Raw genomic sequence first — 17,289 nt, forward strand, 5'->3', positions numbered from 1 at the left:
GGTGGCTCACACCAGTAATCCCAGCACTTTAGGAGGCTGAGGCAGGTGGATCACCTGAGGTTAGGAGTTTGAGATCAGACTGGCCAACATGGTGAAACCCCGTCTCTACTAAAAATACAAAAATTAGGCCGGGCACGGTGGCTCACGCCTGTAATCCCAGCACTTTGGGAGGCCGAGGTGGGCAGATCACGAGGTCAGGAGATCAAGACCATCCTGGGTAACACGGTGAAACCCTGTCTCTACTAAAAATACAAAAAAATTAGCTGGGTGTGGTGGTGGGCGCCTGTAGTCCCAGCTACTCGGGAGGCTGAGGCAGGAGAATGGCGTGAACCTGGGAGGCGGAGCTTGCAGTGAGCCAAGATCACACCACTGCACTCCAGCCTGGGTGACAGAGCAAGACTCCATCTCAAAAAACAAGAATTAGTCAGGCATGGTGTGGGCACCTGTAATCCCAGCTACTTGGGAGGCTGAGGCAGGAGAATCGCTTGAACCTGGGAGACAGAGGTTGTGGTGAGCCGAGATTGCGCCTTTGCATTCCAGCCTGGGCAAGAAGGGCGAAACTCTGTGTCAAAAAAAAAAATAAGTAAAACAAAAAATAAACAAACAAAACAGAGAGAGAGAGAGAGAGAGAGAGAGAGATGGTTATGGAACCCGAGTTATAATATCAAGCATTTTTTCTGGGTTAAATGGAAGAAAAAGGCTATCAAAACCAAAAGAATACTATGGTTACAACTATAAAATTAATGAATAAGGGGAAAAATGAAATTTTCTGTTTTTGTGTTGTAGTACGTATAGATTGTCTGTAATATGGCTATGCTGTTTTTAATAATAAAAACAGACACAATGGTCTGAAATACAAACAGTAGTTATCTATTTTAGCAGAAACTCCATTCCTTTATCCTGGAACATGTAACACTGAAGTCTACCAAAATCTCATGTATGATTTTTTTTTTTTTTTTTTTTTTTTTTTTGAGACGTCGTCTCGCTCTGTCACCTAGGCTGGGGTGCAGTGGTGCAATCTCAGCTCACTGCAAGCTCTGCCTCCTGGGTTCATGCCATTCTCCTGCCTCAGCCTCCCGAGTAGCTGGGACTACAGGCGACCACCACCACGCCCAGCTAATTTTTTGTATTTTTAGTAAAGATGGGGTTTCACCATGTTAGCCAGGATGGTCTCGATTTCCTGACCTTGTGATGTGCCTGCCTCGGCGTCCCAAAGTGCTGGGATTACAGGCATGAGCCACTGTGCCCAGCCCCCAATCTCATGTATGATTTTATATTTCGAGCCAAAACCTGTGGAAAGCAACTTCTATCTTTAAAATTTTAATTATCTATTTTTTTTTAGAGACAGGGAGACTCTGTCACTGAGGCTGTAGTGCACTGGCACCATCATAGCTTCCTCTAGTCTCTAACACCTAGGCTAAAGCAATCCTTCCACCGCAGTCTCCCCTGTAGCTGGGACTATAGGCACATGCCATCATGTCTGGCTAATTTTGTTTTTCTTTAGTTTTTATAGAGACGAGTCTTTGCTATGCTGTCTAGGCTGGTCTCAAACAGTCCTCCCACCTCAGCCTCTGAAAGTATGGGATTTTACAGATAGGCCACTGAGCTCAGCCTTGTAATTTTAAAATGAAAATCAATGGGTGAATTGGATTAGATATGACAGATTTAGACATAAAGATTCTTTTTTTTTTTTTAAAGAGAGGGCCTCCCTCTGTAGCTCAGGTTGGAGTGAAGTAGCACCATTACCGCTCACTGCAGCCTTGACCTCCAGGCCTCATGTGATCCTCTTACCTTAGCCTCCTGAGGAGCTGCGACTACAGGTGCGCACCACAATGCTTGGGTAATTTTTGTAAAGACTGGGGTCCCACTATGTTGTCCAGGCTGGTCTTGAACTCCTGGACTTAAGTAATCCACTCACTTTGGCAACCCAAAGTTTCGGGATTACAGGTGTGAGCCACTGCACCCAGCCCTAAAGACTTTTTAAAGGAAAAATTATGTGAAGTGAATCACATTTGTACTGATTACGCTGAGGTGAACACCCTCTCTTTCAAAGTAGTGGGGTCACAATTATTGGAGAAGCAGTTGACAGATTACACGTCAATCAAGTGAACATGGGAACAGGGAAGAACAGTTCCTGGTTTCACAATGTTTGAGGACAAATATCCTGATGAGTAACTTAAAGGTTGCTGGATCCCTTCAAGACACTGACGTGGACTGAAAGTATTGGTCATTTGCACTAATCCCCACTTCTGCTCCTTTATACCCAGATGGTAGAAGACACACTCACCTGCTGTTGGGCTGGGAGGCGAGGGTGCCATTCTGTTCAGGTGGGGTCTCTGCTGGTTTGGATTTGAAGTAATTGACGAGCCCCCCAAACACGCTCTTAATGCTATTGATGTGTTTCTGGCTGATCTTCAAATCTTGGTCCATCTTGTCCACCATCTTCTCTGTGCGCTCCAGGACTCCTCGCTGACGGACGAGCTCCTGGGGAAACCGAGAAGCGGTGGTATTATAGCTTTCTGTGACTCTCCCCTAGGGCAGTCAAGGACCACACGGAGCAGCCACTTCATAAACTCTCAGTGGGCACATCTGGAGACGGGTACTATGATCTGTGAGGGGCACACTACCCTTTCCAACAACACGTTCCTTTGCCTCTCCCTCCCTGCCCTACCTCTGCTTGCTTTCCTCATTTGTTCATGAGACCCTTTTCCTGAGAGGCTGGTTCATGGCACTACGTTAAGATGGATAGCAGAGGCCTGGCGCAGTGGCTCACGCCCATAATCCCAGCACTTTGGGAGGCTGAGATGGGCAGATCACGAGGTCAGGAGTTCAAGCCCAGCCTGGCCAACATGGTGAAACCCCTGTCTACTAAAAATACAAAAAGTAGCCAGCTGTGGTGGTGGGTGCCTGTAATCCCAGCCACTCGGGAGGCTGAGGCAGGAGAATCACTTCAACCTGGGAGGCGGAGGTTGCAGTGAGCCGAGATTGTGCCACAGCACTCCAGCCCGGGCAACACAGCAAGACTCCATCTCGATGCTGGGGGGAGCGGGTAAGATGGATGGCAATGTGCCTGTGAAACTCCATTCCTTTATCCTGGTCTAGGATAAAGTCTAGGGCGCGAACTGGAAGCAGATTCTCTCTAGCCCACCAATTCTGGGAACCCTCACGGGCTTGGGCCTGGCACTGCCCCCTGGACTTTGGTTCTTATATTCTTCCTTTATGAAGTTCCCACTTTAGGAGTTCCCACTGGGCCACCTGAGCCTCCTGGCCATGGTCAAATCCTCAAATTCTATTTCAGGGACCAGTGTCCCTTCTGGTCCTATTAATGTCTGACTCTAGCCCATCTGCAATTCCAGCTTTAAAACCTGTTAACATGGGTGACCCTGTCCCAGGGCCTTTGTACACACCACTGTCTCTGCCTGTAATGTTTTCCATCCGGATACTTACATGGCTCAGCCTCTCATCCCTCATCCAGTTAGGGTCTCCTCTCAAAGGCCACTCTCTTAGAGGCCTTCCCAGACATCTTCCCTAAAGGAGAACTCCTCCCTTCCAACCACCAACCCTCTTCTCCACATCCTTTTCTGTTTTATTTTGAGATGGAGTCTCACTCTGTCATCCAGGCTGGAGTGCAGTGGCATATTAGCTCACTGCAACCTCTGCCTCCTGTGTTCAGGCGATTCTCCTGCCTCAGTCTCCAGAGTAGCTGGGATTCCAGGCGCCGCCACCACGCGTAGCTAATTTTTTGTATTTTTGGTAGAGACAGGGTTTTACCATGTTGGCCCAGTGGTCTTGAACTCCTGACATCAGGTGATTCACCTGCCTCGGCCTCCCAAAGTGCTGGGATTACAGGTATGAGCCACTGCACCCAGCCTCTCTTTTCTTCACAGCATATGAGCTCCAGGGGGCAGGGACTTGCTCTGTTCACAGATAAGTCTCTGCAAATCTGCCCAGTGGAGACGTGAGTGATGCTCTGTGGCCACGGTGGCAGCCTGATGGTCCCTCCAGAGCTGAAGGTTCTGGTTGTGGATATACATCCACCACAACACCAACACAACCACTTTCCTTTATTTATGACAAACTTGGCGGCCGGGCGCGGTGGCTCAAGCCTGTAATCCCAGCACTTTGGGAGGCCGAGACGGGCGGATCACAAGGTCAGGAGATTGAGACCATCCTGGCGAATACGGTGAAACCCCGTCTCTACTAAAAAATACAAAACACTAGCCGGGCGAGGTGGCGGGCGCCTGTAGTCCCAGCTACTCGGGAGGCTGAGGCAGGAGAATGGCGTAAACCTGGGAGGCGGAGCTTGCAGTGAGCTGAGATCCGGCCACTGCACTCCAGCCTAGGCGACAGAGCGAGACTCCGTCTCAAAAAAAAAAAAACAACAAAAAAAACAAACTTGCTTCAGTCCCTGGTTCAGAACTGATCTACAGCTGCGGCCCATCTGTTGAGCTGCCTTTCCAGCCAGAAGGCTCTCAAGCTCCTTTTTCCTACTCTGTCAGGCAGCCTCTGCCCTCAGCTGCCTTCCTCTGAATCTGTTATCCACGCATCACCCTATGGCTTAGCAATTACACTAACTATGCAAATACTTTTTTTTTTCTTTGAGACCGAGTCTCGCTCTGTCACCCAGGGTGGAGTGCAGTGGTGCAATCTCGGCTCACTGAAAGCTCCGCCTCCTGGGTTCACACCATTCTCCTCCCTCAGTCTCTCGAATAGCTGGGACTACAGGGCCCGCCAACACGCCCGGCTAATTTTTTGTATTTCTTTTTAGTAGAGATGGGGTTTCACTGTGTTGGCCAGGACGGTCTCGATCTCCTGACCTTGTGATCTGCCCGCCTCGGCCTCCCAAAGTGCTGGGATTACAGGCGTGAGTCACCACGCCCGGCCGCAAATGTTTTTTAGATATATTCTCTCGATGCCTAAAAACAAAGTAAAAAAAAAAAAAAAAAAAAAAAGCTTTAAACGCTGAAGAGTAAAATGCAACTGTAATCAGAAGGGCAAAATGCAACTATAAATAAATGGCTGTGGCTTCCTTAAAGTCCTTAAGGAATCAATGTGTAACCTAAGTCCTTGTTTAATGGGTGAACTTAAAAACATAATGTATAGGCAAAAAGCTAAAACACTGGTTGAATTTACTATTAAACTTTGTTTAACTCTTGCTGGAAATAAACTTAGAACTGCTGAATTTTACAGCTTTCAACATTTACGTTTTTCGCCAGTTCACAAGACATGTCTGAAAAAACCATCAGCCTTTTTTAACTAAAAAGAAAAACGTTTTCTGGACTGCGTCACTCAGTATGTCAAGCAAATCTTGCAAGGGCTAGTTTTCTTTTTCTTTTTTTTTTTTTTTTTGAGGCGGAGTCTCGCTCTGTCGCCCGGACACTGGAGTGCAGTGGACAGATCTCAGCTCACTGCAAGCTCCGCTTCCCGGGTTTACGCCGTTCTCCTGCCTCAGCCTCCCGAGTAGCTGGGACTACAGGCGCCCGCCACCTCGCCTGGCTGGTTTTTTGTGTTTTTTTAGTAGAGACGGGGTTTCACCGTGTTCGCCAGGATGGTCTCAATCTCCTGACCTCGTGATCCGCCCGTCTCGGCCTCCCAAAGTGCTGGGATTACAGGCTTGAGCCACCGCGCCCGGCCAGGGCTAGTTTTCAAAAGCAAAAAGAGCTCTTAATATATCTGGTGTTTCTGCTTCTTCCATCACCTCAAGTTTATCATCTTCATGTCCATACTGTGGTCTTTTCTGGAATAAGGCAGAGCTACCCATTAGAATTAAAGAGATTTTCTCCAGCATCTACATGTTTTTCTAACAGTCCAGTTCCAGCTAGCTTTGCAGGCTGCAGAAGACAGAATAATCTGTAGATGAAAGGCACTCACAGCAGCCAGGTTGGGGGCTGGGGAATGAAGGGGTGGCCAAGACTCTGCTGTCACCTTAGCAGGGGTGTCCTCAGTTTCCCTTATGGGGAGCTCCTCCCATCAGGGCCAACCCATGACCACTCACCCTCCCACCCTGACTTCCTCATCTCAGTTTGGAGAGCTACCTTCCCCAGTATGGACTTATTTTCTCCTATTCACAAGCGACACATTCTCTCAAACTCCCAGAGTCTGTGCTACTGTTAAGGAAACCAGACGGCTGATTTAGATGTTTAGATGGAAGCACAGAGAAGTCTGTGAGGGTGGCATGTCTTGCATGTGAGGCTGGAAGACCAGGCGAGTGAGTGCTGCTCTGGCCTCTGGAAGTTTCTGTTTGCTGGAAGCTAGTGTTCACCGGAGGTCACCAGGCCAGCAAGGGAGGAGGTGTTTCTTCTGCTAAAATCCACCCCCAGAAGGCAGAGGAAATGACCAGACTTAATGTGCTTGTGACCTAGTTCCAACCAACGAGGAAGAAGGGTTTGGCAGAGCAAACACCAAAATACCAGGAAAGAGAGCACTGACAGGCCGGGCGCGGTGGCTCAAGCCTGTAATCCCAGCACTTTGGGAGGCCGAGGCGGGCGGATCACAAGGTCAGGAGATCGAGACCATCCTGGCTAACACGGTGAAACCCCGTCTCTACTAAAAACTACAAAAAACTAGCCGGGCGAGGTGGCGGGCGCCTGTAGTCCCAGCTACTTGGGAGGCTGAGGCAGGAGAATGGCGTGAACCCGGGAGGCGGAGCTTGCAGTGAGCTGAGATCCGGCCACTGCACTCCAGCTTGGGCGACAGAGCGAGACTCCGTCTCAAAAAAAAAAAAGAAAAAAGAGAACACTGACAGTCTGCAAGGACACACCGGGCACGCACCTGTGCCCCAGGCATCACCAAGACAGGCCTCAACCGCTCCGGGTCCTGAGGCATGTCCACACCCCCCTCCACAGAGCCACGGCACATCTTCTCCACCTTCCTCTGGGAGAATGAGGTCCCTGAAGGGACTTGAGTGGCTGCGAGGGAAGTGAGCTCCGCAGGTGCCCTCAGCGTAAAGGACGCACATGCAAAGCGCTTCCTTGTTTCAGTGACTACTAAGCATTACAGGTGACGCTCTTCTTACTCCCTTGAACCCCAACAAGAGTTCTCTCTTTGTCCATGAAGCAATCCCAAGCCTCTGTCCTGATGGTGTTTACAGTCTAACAGAGAGCAAGATGAGTGAGGTTCAATCTGTTTTTCATTTGTTGACAGCATTGCAATGCTGGGAATCCAAGGAAGGCAGATGAGTCCTTGCTTCACTGAGCTTACAGTCTTGTGGGGGAGGCAGAAAATAAAGCTATTGCACGCATGCACACAAACACATATACACAGAGTCACCTCTCCCCATGGACTCTTTGTCCAGCTTAAGGTGGGGGTCAGAGAGGCTCCCTGTTGAGGCTGGAGGAGAGACCGAGAAGTTAAGCAGTCAGAAAGTTGGGGGTCCTGTCCATTCGGACTTAGTTTTCTTAAAAACAAACCACAACAAAGAGTTGGGGTGGGGCAAGGGCACCAGGCAGAGGGTGCAGCTCGTGCAAGGGCGGAGGAACTGTGTGGGGAGTGAGTGGGGCTACCCAGAGGACTCTGCAGGGAACACCCACAGGATGTTGCTAAGGCCTTCAAAGGGCAGCAGTGATCACCAGATCCCAACTGCAATTCACAGCCAACACATCTTATAACATCAGGTGGGCTTCCGTGACCGAGTCCTCCCCAGGTTTCTAGGGAAGGGCATCAACACTGTGTTTCTCACACTGAGCTCGGAAACTCAGGTTCTGATAAGTAAGGTTCATCCTAAGTAGATGGAGGCCAATCTGGAGTCAGCGAGCTGAATCTAGAAATCTGAAATTTACCTTTGTTTCGTCTCTCCTTTCCCAAGGGAGTGTGCACAGGCACAAGCCCTGGCAGGAATACGTAAGCACCCATGGCGCATGCTCAAACCTGGGGCTCTGACTGTGGCAGCCACAGTATGGGGTGGATTCAGAGACAAATTGGGTCTCAGGGCGAGGAAAAACCACTAAGGGCAAAGGCGTTAGTGCTGGTGCCCCTCACCACCTGTGTGCAGGCTGACCTGGGGCTGAGTAAAAGGCTAGCTCAGCAGCTCTAGGTTGTCCATACACTCCACATTCCAAAGAGAAGTCTGGCCCTAGCCTGGTTTCTTGTTTTTGGAATATCCTGCCTGATAAGAGTGTCCTTGTTTAAGTGAGCCTAAGCTTAGGCCAGATCAGACAGACTATGCTAACAATGTAATATAGGATAGTGGCCTTGGGCTACACGTTATCAGCTTGACCTCTGGTGGGGTTGGAGACTATACTCAGCCATACCTATGTTACAGACCCCCAAAACCTCTGGACACCCAAGCTTAAGTGAGGGTCCTTGGTTGACAATACTCTGTGTTGTCACATACTGCTTAGAGAAGTGTTGTCCCCATGACTCCATGGGGATAGGACAACTGGAAGCTTGCGCCTGGTTTCCCCTGGACGCTGCCCTATGCACTTTTTTCATTTGATGGTTTTAATCTGTATCCTTTCATCGTTAAGAAACCACCATAAGTATAACAGTTCTGTGCAGCCTTCCAGTGAATCACGGAAGTTGAGGGTGGTCTTGGGAACCCCCAAACACCTCCCTACAACACTTTTCACTCTGAGAACACCTCGGAGGCAGAAAGTTGTATAGCAGATGGCCGCTCAGCTTGTCACAGCATGTTTCCTGGTCAGCAAAGCAAGGTTCCTTGGGACAGTGTGGCAAGTGAGTGGATACATCTGTGAGTGGATACGCCCAGGAAGGAGCAGCCAGACGCTCGAACCACCAGCCCATCCTCAGAAGGCATCCTGTTACAGCCAACAAGCCAGCAAGTTGGCCTAGGATCAATGGTCTAATTCTTTTTTTTTCTTTGAGACAGGGTCTCACTTTGTTACCCAGGCTGGAATACAGTGGTATGATCTCAGCTCACTGCTGAGACCTCCCCAGTTCAAGAGATCCTCTTACCTCAGCCTCTTGAGCAGCTGAACTACAGGCGTGTGCTACCACGCCCAGCTAATTTTTGTATTTTTTGTAAAGCCAGGGTTCTACTACGTTCCCCAGGCTGATCTTGAATTCCTGGGTTCAAGGGATCCACCTGCCTCAGCCTCCCCAAGTGCTAGGATTACAGGTGTGAGCCACCATACCCGGCCATCAGTGGTCAAATTCAGTCATTGATAGTTTACTAAAAATTAATTAAGAATAAATCCCGAACAGACCTAGTGGTGAATATGTGGTCCAATGCCATTTCTCTACCAGACTCCCTCCCACCTGCTAGACACAGCCTGCCATGCGTTGGGATGCATTTTCTGGTCATGGGACAGGCATTGCAACCAAGGCACACAGCTCAATGCATTCTTTCCACCCCACTCTCTCCTCCTTTTTCAGGCAATCTTCTGTTCCCTCCCTCCTTCCTTTCCTTCCCCAGGTCACTTATTCATTTGGCAACTATTTCAGGAGCGCCAATGACGCTTAAGGACATTGTGTTGAGAAGTGTGGGGGTAGAAAGTTGAGCAAGAAAGAGACTGCTCCTCTTCCACAGCTGACATTTACAAATTTGAGGAATTACTTAATCTAGCAGCTGCCGGTCCCCATCCATCAGCTTTTGCTAAGAACTCTGACTGCATCAGCATCACCACAGGCTGCCTCAGAGGGCTGACTCTGGTCTGTACAGCCCTTAATTTGGAGTGGGCTGCTCCAAGACCAGCATTGCTGAGGATGAGGATACCACCTTTTGACAATGTATCTACTCTAAGTTCCCGGGACACCTTGAAGGCCTCTGCTCCTGGGCTAGGAGGGGTGTCCTCCTCTCTCCCACCTCTGAACTGAATGCCCAGTGTGGGTGACTGTTGTGTGCTGGAAAGACACAGAGATGGGTGGACCCCTGCATGAGACGGTGTGGAGGATGTGCTGGCGGTGGCTGTTGAGTGCATCATGCTTGAACTCTCAAACTCTGTCCCTTTCCATTGATGTTACTGTGCCAGCCGTTCCAACCCTGGTCTAATGTTTGTTGCTGGACTCCCCTGAACCGAGATCTTGGGCCCCAGAAAACCTCAGTGGAGTAAGTTTAGCTACAAGAGGGGAAGTGGAGTGTCCTGGGCAGGTGGGTCTCCTCCGTTGGGAGTGGTGAAAGGGTGTACAAAAACCATGTTCCCCATCTCTACTAAAAAATACAAAAAAACTAGCCAGGCGAGGTGGCGGGCACCTGTAGTCCCAGCTACTCCGGAGGCTGAGGCAGGAGAATGGTGTGAACCTGGGAGGCGGAGTTTGCAGTGAGCTGAGATCCGGCCACTACACTCCAGCCTGGGAGACAGAGCGAGACCCTGTCTCAAAAAAAAAAAAAAAAAAAAAAAAAAGTCCAAGTAGGATGCAAATAGACTCACCAAAAGGTGTAAACAACCTCAATGCTCATAATTAGAGGACAGGCCGCATAAATAGAAATCATTTGTTCAATGGAATACAACACAGCCATAAAGAAAGCCCAGCTCATTACATATTAGTGTGGAACAACCTCCATTGTATTAAGCACATGCAGACCAGAATGTATAGAATACTTCACTTAAAAAAAAAAAAAAAAACCCATCTTTATCCACAGCATTATCTCCCCAAAACATGAAAGAGGGAAAGTGACTGGCTGCCTTAGGGGCAGAGAGAGGATAGGGAGGGAAGTGGGAGAAGACTACACTCTTTTGTATGTTTTCAATTTTTAATCATGTGATTGGAATATCTCTTCATAAAAATTAAACCTTAGGAAAAGAATAGAAGAAATCATGCTTACCAAACAGGGAAAGAGATGAGTGGCTTACAAGCCTCCCTGTAGTTCTATAAAGCACCTATGAGGTCGGCCTGGGGAAACCTGCCCTGCTCCCACTGCTTCTCCTCTGTTCCTCTGTGGTCACAGCCTGTGACCTGAGCCTTTGTGAGAAACAGACCTTGTCAGGTTTCACAGTAGGAGAAGGGCAGTTCTCTTTGCTAGAAGTGACTTAATTAAGCCATTTTCCTGCCAAGCTGGGACTGAATTATGATCCTCCCAATCTAATATTATTTGTAAAGTCCTCATCTTTGACATAAATCTGTCATGTGTTGACATGTTTCACAGTGCTGGGTAACCAGGAGGCACCCGTCTAAGTTGGGTGGTTAGCAGGGTACACTGGAATGTGCTGGAAGCCACACTGTGCACTGAGGGCTGAAAGAGCTCATACTCCCCTGTCCCCATCCCAACCCCAAAGGGAATGAAAGAGTGATTAGAGTGATTCAAAGACAGCCTGGAGGCCAGACAGCTTGGAGGCCTGTAATCCAGCACTAGGAGGCTGAGGTGTGCAGATCATTTGAGCTCAGGAATTTGAGACTAGCCTGGGCAACATGGCAAAACCCCCTCTCCACCAAAAATACCAAAAATTAGTTGAGTGTGGTGGCGTGCACCTGTGGTCCCAGCTACTTGGGAGGCTGAGGCAGGAGGATCACTTGAACCTGGAGGCAGAGGCTGCAGTGAGCCAAGAATGCACCACAGCACTCTAGCCTGGTTGACAGAGTGAGACCCCATCTCAAAAAACCTTCCCCAAAACAAAAGAGAAAAAACAAAGACAACTTGGAGAACACTGGGTGGGGTGGGGATGTAGGTCATTCCGGACTCCCAGGACTTCTCATAATTGAGAACTGATCCAATCCTGGAAAATTCCAACGTGTTGTCTCACTGACAAGAGCACCTGTCACCTGCCCAGTCATGACCACACTGTACCTCTCACAGCAATGCCTGGCCAAGCCTTATATGCCTGAAGTGCCACTCTGCCTCTGCTCTCATAGTCCCCACTGCATAGAAAGACCTTTGGGGGCAGCATGGGGCATGTCATCATAATCTATACCAAACGCACACCTATATTTTTGCCTCTCCTGCGTTATGAGATCAGAACTTTCCCTATGACCTTGAAGGGCTCCTAAGCTACCTCCTCCATCTCCTGTCCTCTAACACACCCAGTCTATCGCATCCCTTCTCTGGACCCAGGAGCTCTGTTGCTGGGCCAGTATGTTTGCACATTCGCCTGTCTTCCCTAAGAACATCCCTTATTCTCACTCCTCTTGTGTAAACCTCAGCCTTAAAAGCTAGATTCAAGTTTATCCTCTGCCACAATGCCCTACTTTGAATCATTCTGATTTCCTACTTTATTTGTTCTCAATTTACAAAGATGTCTCCTCAAATAGTTGTTAGTTGACTTCCTTGTGCTTGAGATCCTCAATCATGTGACCCATTCACCAGGGCTCTAAAATCTCAGGCAATCCTCCCAAATCTAAGTCGAGACTTGCTATTTAGAATGGAACATAGGAATCCAGTAGGTATGAGATGTAAGAACTACAAGCAAAACTTCCTCAACAAGGTTAGGACCGGGCACGGTGCTCACATCTGTAATCCCAGCACTTTGGGAGGCTGAGGAGGGCAGATCACCTAAGGTCAGGAGTTTGAGACCAGCCTGGCCAACATGGCGAAACCCCATCTCTAATAAAAATAGAAAAATTAGCTGGGCATGGCGGTGGGTGCTTGTAATCCCAGCTACTCGGGAGGCTGAGGCAGGAGAATCGCTTGACCTGGGAGGCGGAGGTAGCAGTGAGCTGAGATCACGCCACTGCACTCTAGCCTGGGAGACAGAGCAAGACTTTGTCTCAAAAACAAAAACCACCAAAAACAAAAACAAAAATTAGCCAAGTGTGGTAGCAGGTGCCTGTAATCCTAGCTACTCAGGAAGCTGAGGCAGGAGAATCACTTGAACTGGGGAGGTGGAGATTGCAGCAAGCTGAGATCACGCCACTGCACTCCAGCCTGGGTGACAGAGTGAGACTTCATCTCAAACAAAACAAAAAAACCAACAGTTAAACACAGGGAGGTGGGCCAGGCGCAGGATTATAGGCTCACGTCTATAATCCCAGGACTTTGGGACGCCAAGGTGTGTGTATCACAAGGTCAAGAGATCGAGACCATTCTGGCCAACATGGTGAATCTCCATCTCTATTAATATCAAAATTTGCTGGGCGTGGTGGCGCACGCCTATAGTCCCAGCTACTCAAGAGGCTGAGGCAGGAGAATCACTTGAACCTAGGAGGCGGAGGCTGTAGTGAGCCAAGTTGGTGTCACTGCACGCCAGTCTGGTGACAGAGCGAGAATCTGTCTCAAAAAAAAACAAAAACAAAAACACAGGGAGGTGGATCAATGAGAGACACATGAACAGAGAGAGGTGGGGAAGGAAAGTAACCCAAGAAAATAGCAAGGGGAAATGACAGGGTGTGGCTCTGTCGCCCAAGCTGGAGTGCAGTGGTATGAACATGGGTCACTGCAGCCTTGACATACTGGGTTCAAGCGATCCTCCTGCCTCGGCCTCCTGAGTAGCTGCACTCACATGCGCATGCCGCCATGCATGGCTAATTTTTAAAATTTTGTAGAGAGGGAGTTTTGCTTGCTGGTCTCGAACTCCTGTGCTCAAGTGATCTGCCTACCTCGGCCTCACAAATTGTTGGGACTGCAGAAGTGCAACCGCACCCAGCTTATTACATTTTTTTAAACCTTTTTTTTTTTAACTCTGTCCAGACAAAACTGTTTCATTAGTAGGCTGAAGAGAGAATGTGGTGTACAATAAAGAATAATTCTCGACCAGGCACGGTTGCTCATGCCCGTAATCCCAGCACTTTGTGAGGCCAAGGCGGGCGGACCGCCTGAGGTCAGGAATTCGAGACCAGTCTGGCCAATATGGCAAAACCCTGTCTCCACTAAAAATACAAAAAAAAAATTAGCCAGGTGTGGCGGTGCGTGCCTGTAGTCCCAGCTACTCAGGAGGCTGAGGCAGAATCGTTTGAAACCGGGAGGCAGAAGTTGCAGTGAACCGAGATTGTGCCACTGCACTCCAGCATGAGTGACAGTGCGAGATTCCATCTCAAAAAAAAAAAAAGACGACCCTCCAGAATCTCGGTCTGTTGCCGAGGCTGGAGTGCAGCAGCACATCTCAGCTCATTGCAATCTCCGCCTCCCGGGTACAAGCGATTCTCCTACCTCAGCCTTCTGAGTAGCTGCGACTACAGGTGCGCTGCCACACCCAGCTAATTTTTTTTAATTTTAGTGAAGACAGGGTTTCGCTACGTTGCCCAGGCGGGTCTCGAACTCCTGAGCCCAGGTGATCCGACTGCCTCGGCCTCCCAAAGTGCTGGGTAAATTACAGGCGTGAGTCACCGCGCTTGGCCAGAATAATTGTTATTGAAGGTACTACTCTGTGAAATCTAAAGATGAGAAGAAGTGATGAAGGTGAGTTGGAGCAATAGACTCTTAACCCACACACTGTGTGTCTAGGATTTGGGAAGTAAAGGTAAGGCCCTGGACTCAACCAAACTCAGACTTTGGTCAACTCGGCAGCTGTCTAGGCGGACAGGACTTCAATATCTCTATTGGTTAGGTGGAGATGTGCTTGATGACGCGGAAAGAACTGGTGGACCACTTGCCCTGACGCTTCAGGGTACCACCTGATACTTGCAGGCACATAGTCCTCTCCTTCTGGCTCACTCCGGAAAGAATGGCCGAAACCCCGTGCCAGACTTTTGCACAGGAAATCATGTCGAAAAAACAGACTCTCCATTTCCCTAACCCAGGACCTGCTGTTCGGAATTTTTACTCACCTGCACAGAAAATAATCTGGCGTTTCCCCGTGAGCTAGGCGTAAGAAAAAAAATCAACTAACTAGACTAACAGCTAAGGAAGATTTCTGGGGTAAACTGCTGTCTTCAAGTACCCCAGATGCACCTTCACATAGTTAACAGATTGTTACCACCACCGAGTCACTAAGGTGCAAGAATCTATGCTAGGCAACTTGAGAATTCTCAAGATTGTGAGCAAAACATTTCTCGTCTCCGTTTGATAACGCAGAGACCGGCGGGTCCACACCAGCCCTGCCCCAGGCTCACCTCGGAAGAGGCGACCCCAACCTTCTCGGACTCGTACATGAGGGCCAGGGACCTGCTGGTGCTGGCGGCCGTGGCCTCAGCCCTGCGGAGCACCTCCTGCCGCAAGTACTGCTGCCTGTCCGCTGGCGCGTCGGGCTCGTTGGGGAGGTCCCGGGCGTCCCTCCAAGGGGCCGGCCGGGCGCCTTCGTCCTCCCCGTCGTCGTCGAACGGATTGTAGCTTTTAGGGTAAGCTGACATGATGCCGGAGCGGCTCTCGGTCTGAGAAAGAAACGGAGGAGCACCACCTCCGCCGCCGTCCAGGGCCTCGCCCCGCCCTCCGACCCCGCGATCGTCGCGCGAACTCCTTCCGCGCGTCGCGCGCACGTGGCCCCGCCCTCGGAGCCGACCATCGCGCAGGTCGGCTGGGGGGGGCCCACGTCCGGCTCGCGCAACTACAGCCTACTGTCCATTCCCTCTCTCCCCTGCAGCGGTGGGCCCGCCCCGCAGCCACGCCCTATCTAGGGTCGGTAACTAAGAGGTCACGTGGCGGGAAAGCCGGATGCGCCTACGCCTGCGCCCTGAGGTCGGGCGCTTGCTGGCCGGGAACGGGGAGCCGGCGGGGAGCGCCGCGGCGCGTGAGGTGATGGCGGCGGCCCCGGCCCGCGGAGGCGGAGGCGCCGGCGGCGGCGGCGGCGGCGGCGGCGGCTCCGGCTCCGGCTCCTGCGCCTCGCGGGGTTTCTATTTCAACACGGTCCTGTCACTGGCCCGCTCCCTGGCGGTGCAGAGACCAGCATCCTTGGAGAAGGTAATGTCGGCGGGCTCGGCCGCGGGCTGACAGGAGGAGGGGCTGGGGTGGCGAAGCGTGGAGGCGGGACGAGGGTCGGTGGGAGGCCGAGGCTGGGCTCGCAGGCAGCCTGTGCGGGAGGGGGCGTCTGAGCGGAGGGATCTAGCTGAGGAAGGAGGCCCCAGAGGGAGGGGCTGGTGAAGAGAGAGGGGCCTGCAGGGCCGCTGCAGGTGGGAGGTCGTGGGATGGGGGTGGGGGGACGTGAGCTGCTGGCCTAGGGAGCATCTTGTGACATCGCAGGGGTGGAGACTGGATCGCGGGTGTCAGTGAGGAGCAGTGGGATGAGCCGAGGACCAGGGGTCAAGACCTGGGGCTTTGCTTCCGATTTCAGCTGCTTTTTATTCCGCGACCTTGGGAAGATGCCTTTCTCGTGAAATGGGGATGCTTTTATCTGCTTTGCCGGCTTCACCGGACTGCGGTGGCTAGAAGACGAAACACTGTGTTGAAAGTGCTTTCTCACTGTAAACCAACTGCGCAGTGTTGTTCTACGAGGCTGGGGGCGTTAGATTGGGCAAAAGATTGTGCGTTTGCAGAAGGGACAGTGGCAGGAAAGGGAGAGTGAACTGTCAGTGGGCAGAGAAGTGAACTCGCGATTGCTTCAGAAGAGAAAGGTGAAGTCGCACAGGAGCAATCCTCATCTTGAGAGAAAGGTGAAAGGCAACTCAGTGGTGTGCCTTGAGATCTGGAAGGAGACAGGTTTTAGAGTTAAACCTAAATTTGTTTTCTGCGCTGGCACTTACCGTGTCTTCTTGGGTAAATTACTTCAACTTTTACAGCTTCTGTATCGTTACCTGTAAGATGAGGTTGGAGGTTGTTCTTGAGAATTAAATGAGTTCTAGCATAAAGCATCTTCACGGGGCTGGGCACAGAGTGGGTGAGCAGTAAATGTCAACTTTGTTTGCCCATCAGTGTGTGATGAGACTCAGCACAATGTTTAGCCCCAAAAGGATGGAATTATTTTCCCACTCAACTTTTTGGCAGATGGAAAGCAAGATGTTTTCCGACAAGATAAGACAGTGGTGCCCGGAAACCAGCCTTCTGCAGTTGGGAGTGGTTTTGTGGCTCTCTGCTGATGGGTGAAGCTGAAAGGCTATTTTAGGCACTTTTGGCAGAGTGACCTGGTCCTTGGCCTTGTCGGTTCTCATATTTGATTTTATCACGCACCTTCAGCGTGAGGAGGTCTTGGCAAATTGGTGCTAACCTGACTTCTAGCTAAAGAGGGAGTGCAATGCAATGGAAAGGACATGAGTTTGGAAAATAGGACCTCTGAATTTAAATCCTGTATCACTTTTTTGCACTAGTGTGACTCTAGACAGGTCAGTTCCCTTCTCTGATACTTTGCTATCTCTGTCAATACAAGGTAGTACTTCGTAGAAGCATTGTGAAGATCAACAGAAAGGCATGTGGGTATCTAATGTATGATCACTGTTATTAGATAGTCTGACTAATGGAGCATAGTGCTGTTTTACTAAATCAAACTCATGCTAGCTAGTTGGCTTCTTAGCAGGAGAGCCAACAAGTATATCTTATGTCTGATTGCTGGATTCTGGGAGAAGAGAATGCAGGAAATTGCATGATCTTTGAGA

At 50.2% G+C, this 17,289-nt stretch overlaps 2 protein-coding genes across 7 annotated transcripts in view; one reads left to right on the top strand and one right to left on the bottom strand.

Moving 5' to 3' along the window:
• SNAP29 (synaptosome associated protein 29) overlaps nucleotides 1–15,240 on the bottom strand; it is a 30,612-nt gene extending 15,372 nt beyond the window's left edge. The window contains exons 1-2 of the mRNA XM_010381791.2: nucleotides 14,881–15,240; nucleotides 2,288–2,484 (exon numbers count right to left, since the gene is read on the bottom strand). Coding sequence (XP_010380093.1) covers nucleotides 2,288–2,484; nucleotides 14,881–15,117 — 434 coding nt within the window. The 5' untranslated portion in view covers nucleotides 15,118–15,240. The remainder of the gene's footprint in view (nucleotides 1–2,287; nucleotides 2,485–14,880) is intronic.
• A 181-nt stretch (nucleotides 15,241–15,421) lies between these two features.
• The window catches only part of PI4KA (phosphatidylinositol 4-kinase alpha), a 148,658-nt gene continuing 146,790 nt past the window's right edge, over nucleotides 15,422–17,289 (top strand). For 4 of the 6 annotated variants that reach the window (XR_004052830.1, XR_004052829.1, XR_004052831.1 and 1 more), the window contains exon 1: nucleotides 15,503–15,664. Coding sequence is in view for 2 of the 6 variants with exons in the window: in XM_030915598.1 (XP_030771458.1) it covers nucleotides 15,503–15,664 (162 nt within the window). In the remaining 4 variants the exon portion in view is untranslated. Of the gene's footprint in view, nucleotides 15,665–17,289 lie in introns of all 6 variants that reach the window. The other 2 variants (XR_004052828.1, XM_010381790.2) reach the window with 2 other exon arrangements.

Source organism: Rhinopithecus roxellana, chromosome 13 (genome assembly GCF_007565055.1).
Source record: "Rhinopithecus roxellana isolate Shanxi Qingling chromosome 13, ASM756505v1, whole genome shotgun sequence".
Lineage (NCBI taxonomy): Eukaryota > Metazoa > Chordata > Mammalia > Primates > Cercopithecidae > Rhinopithecus > Rhinopithecus roxellana.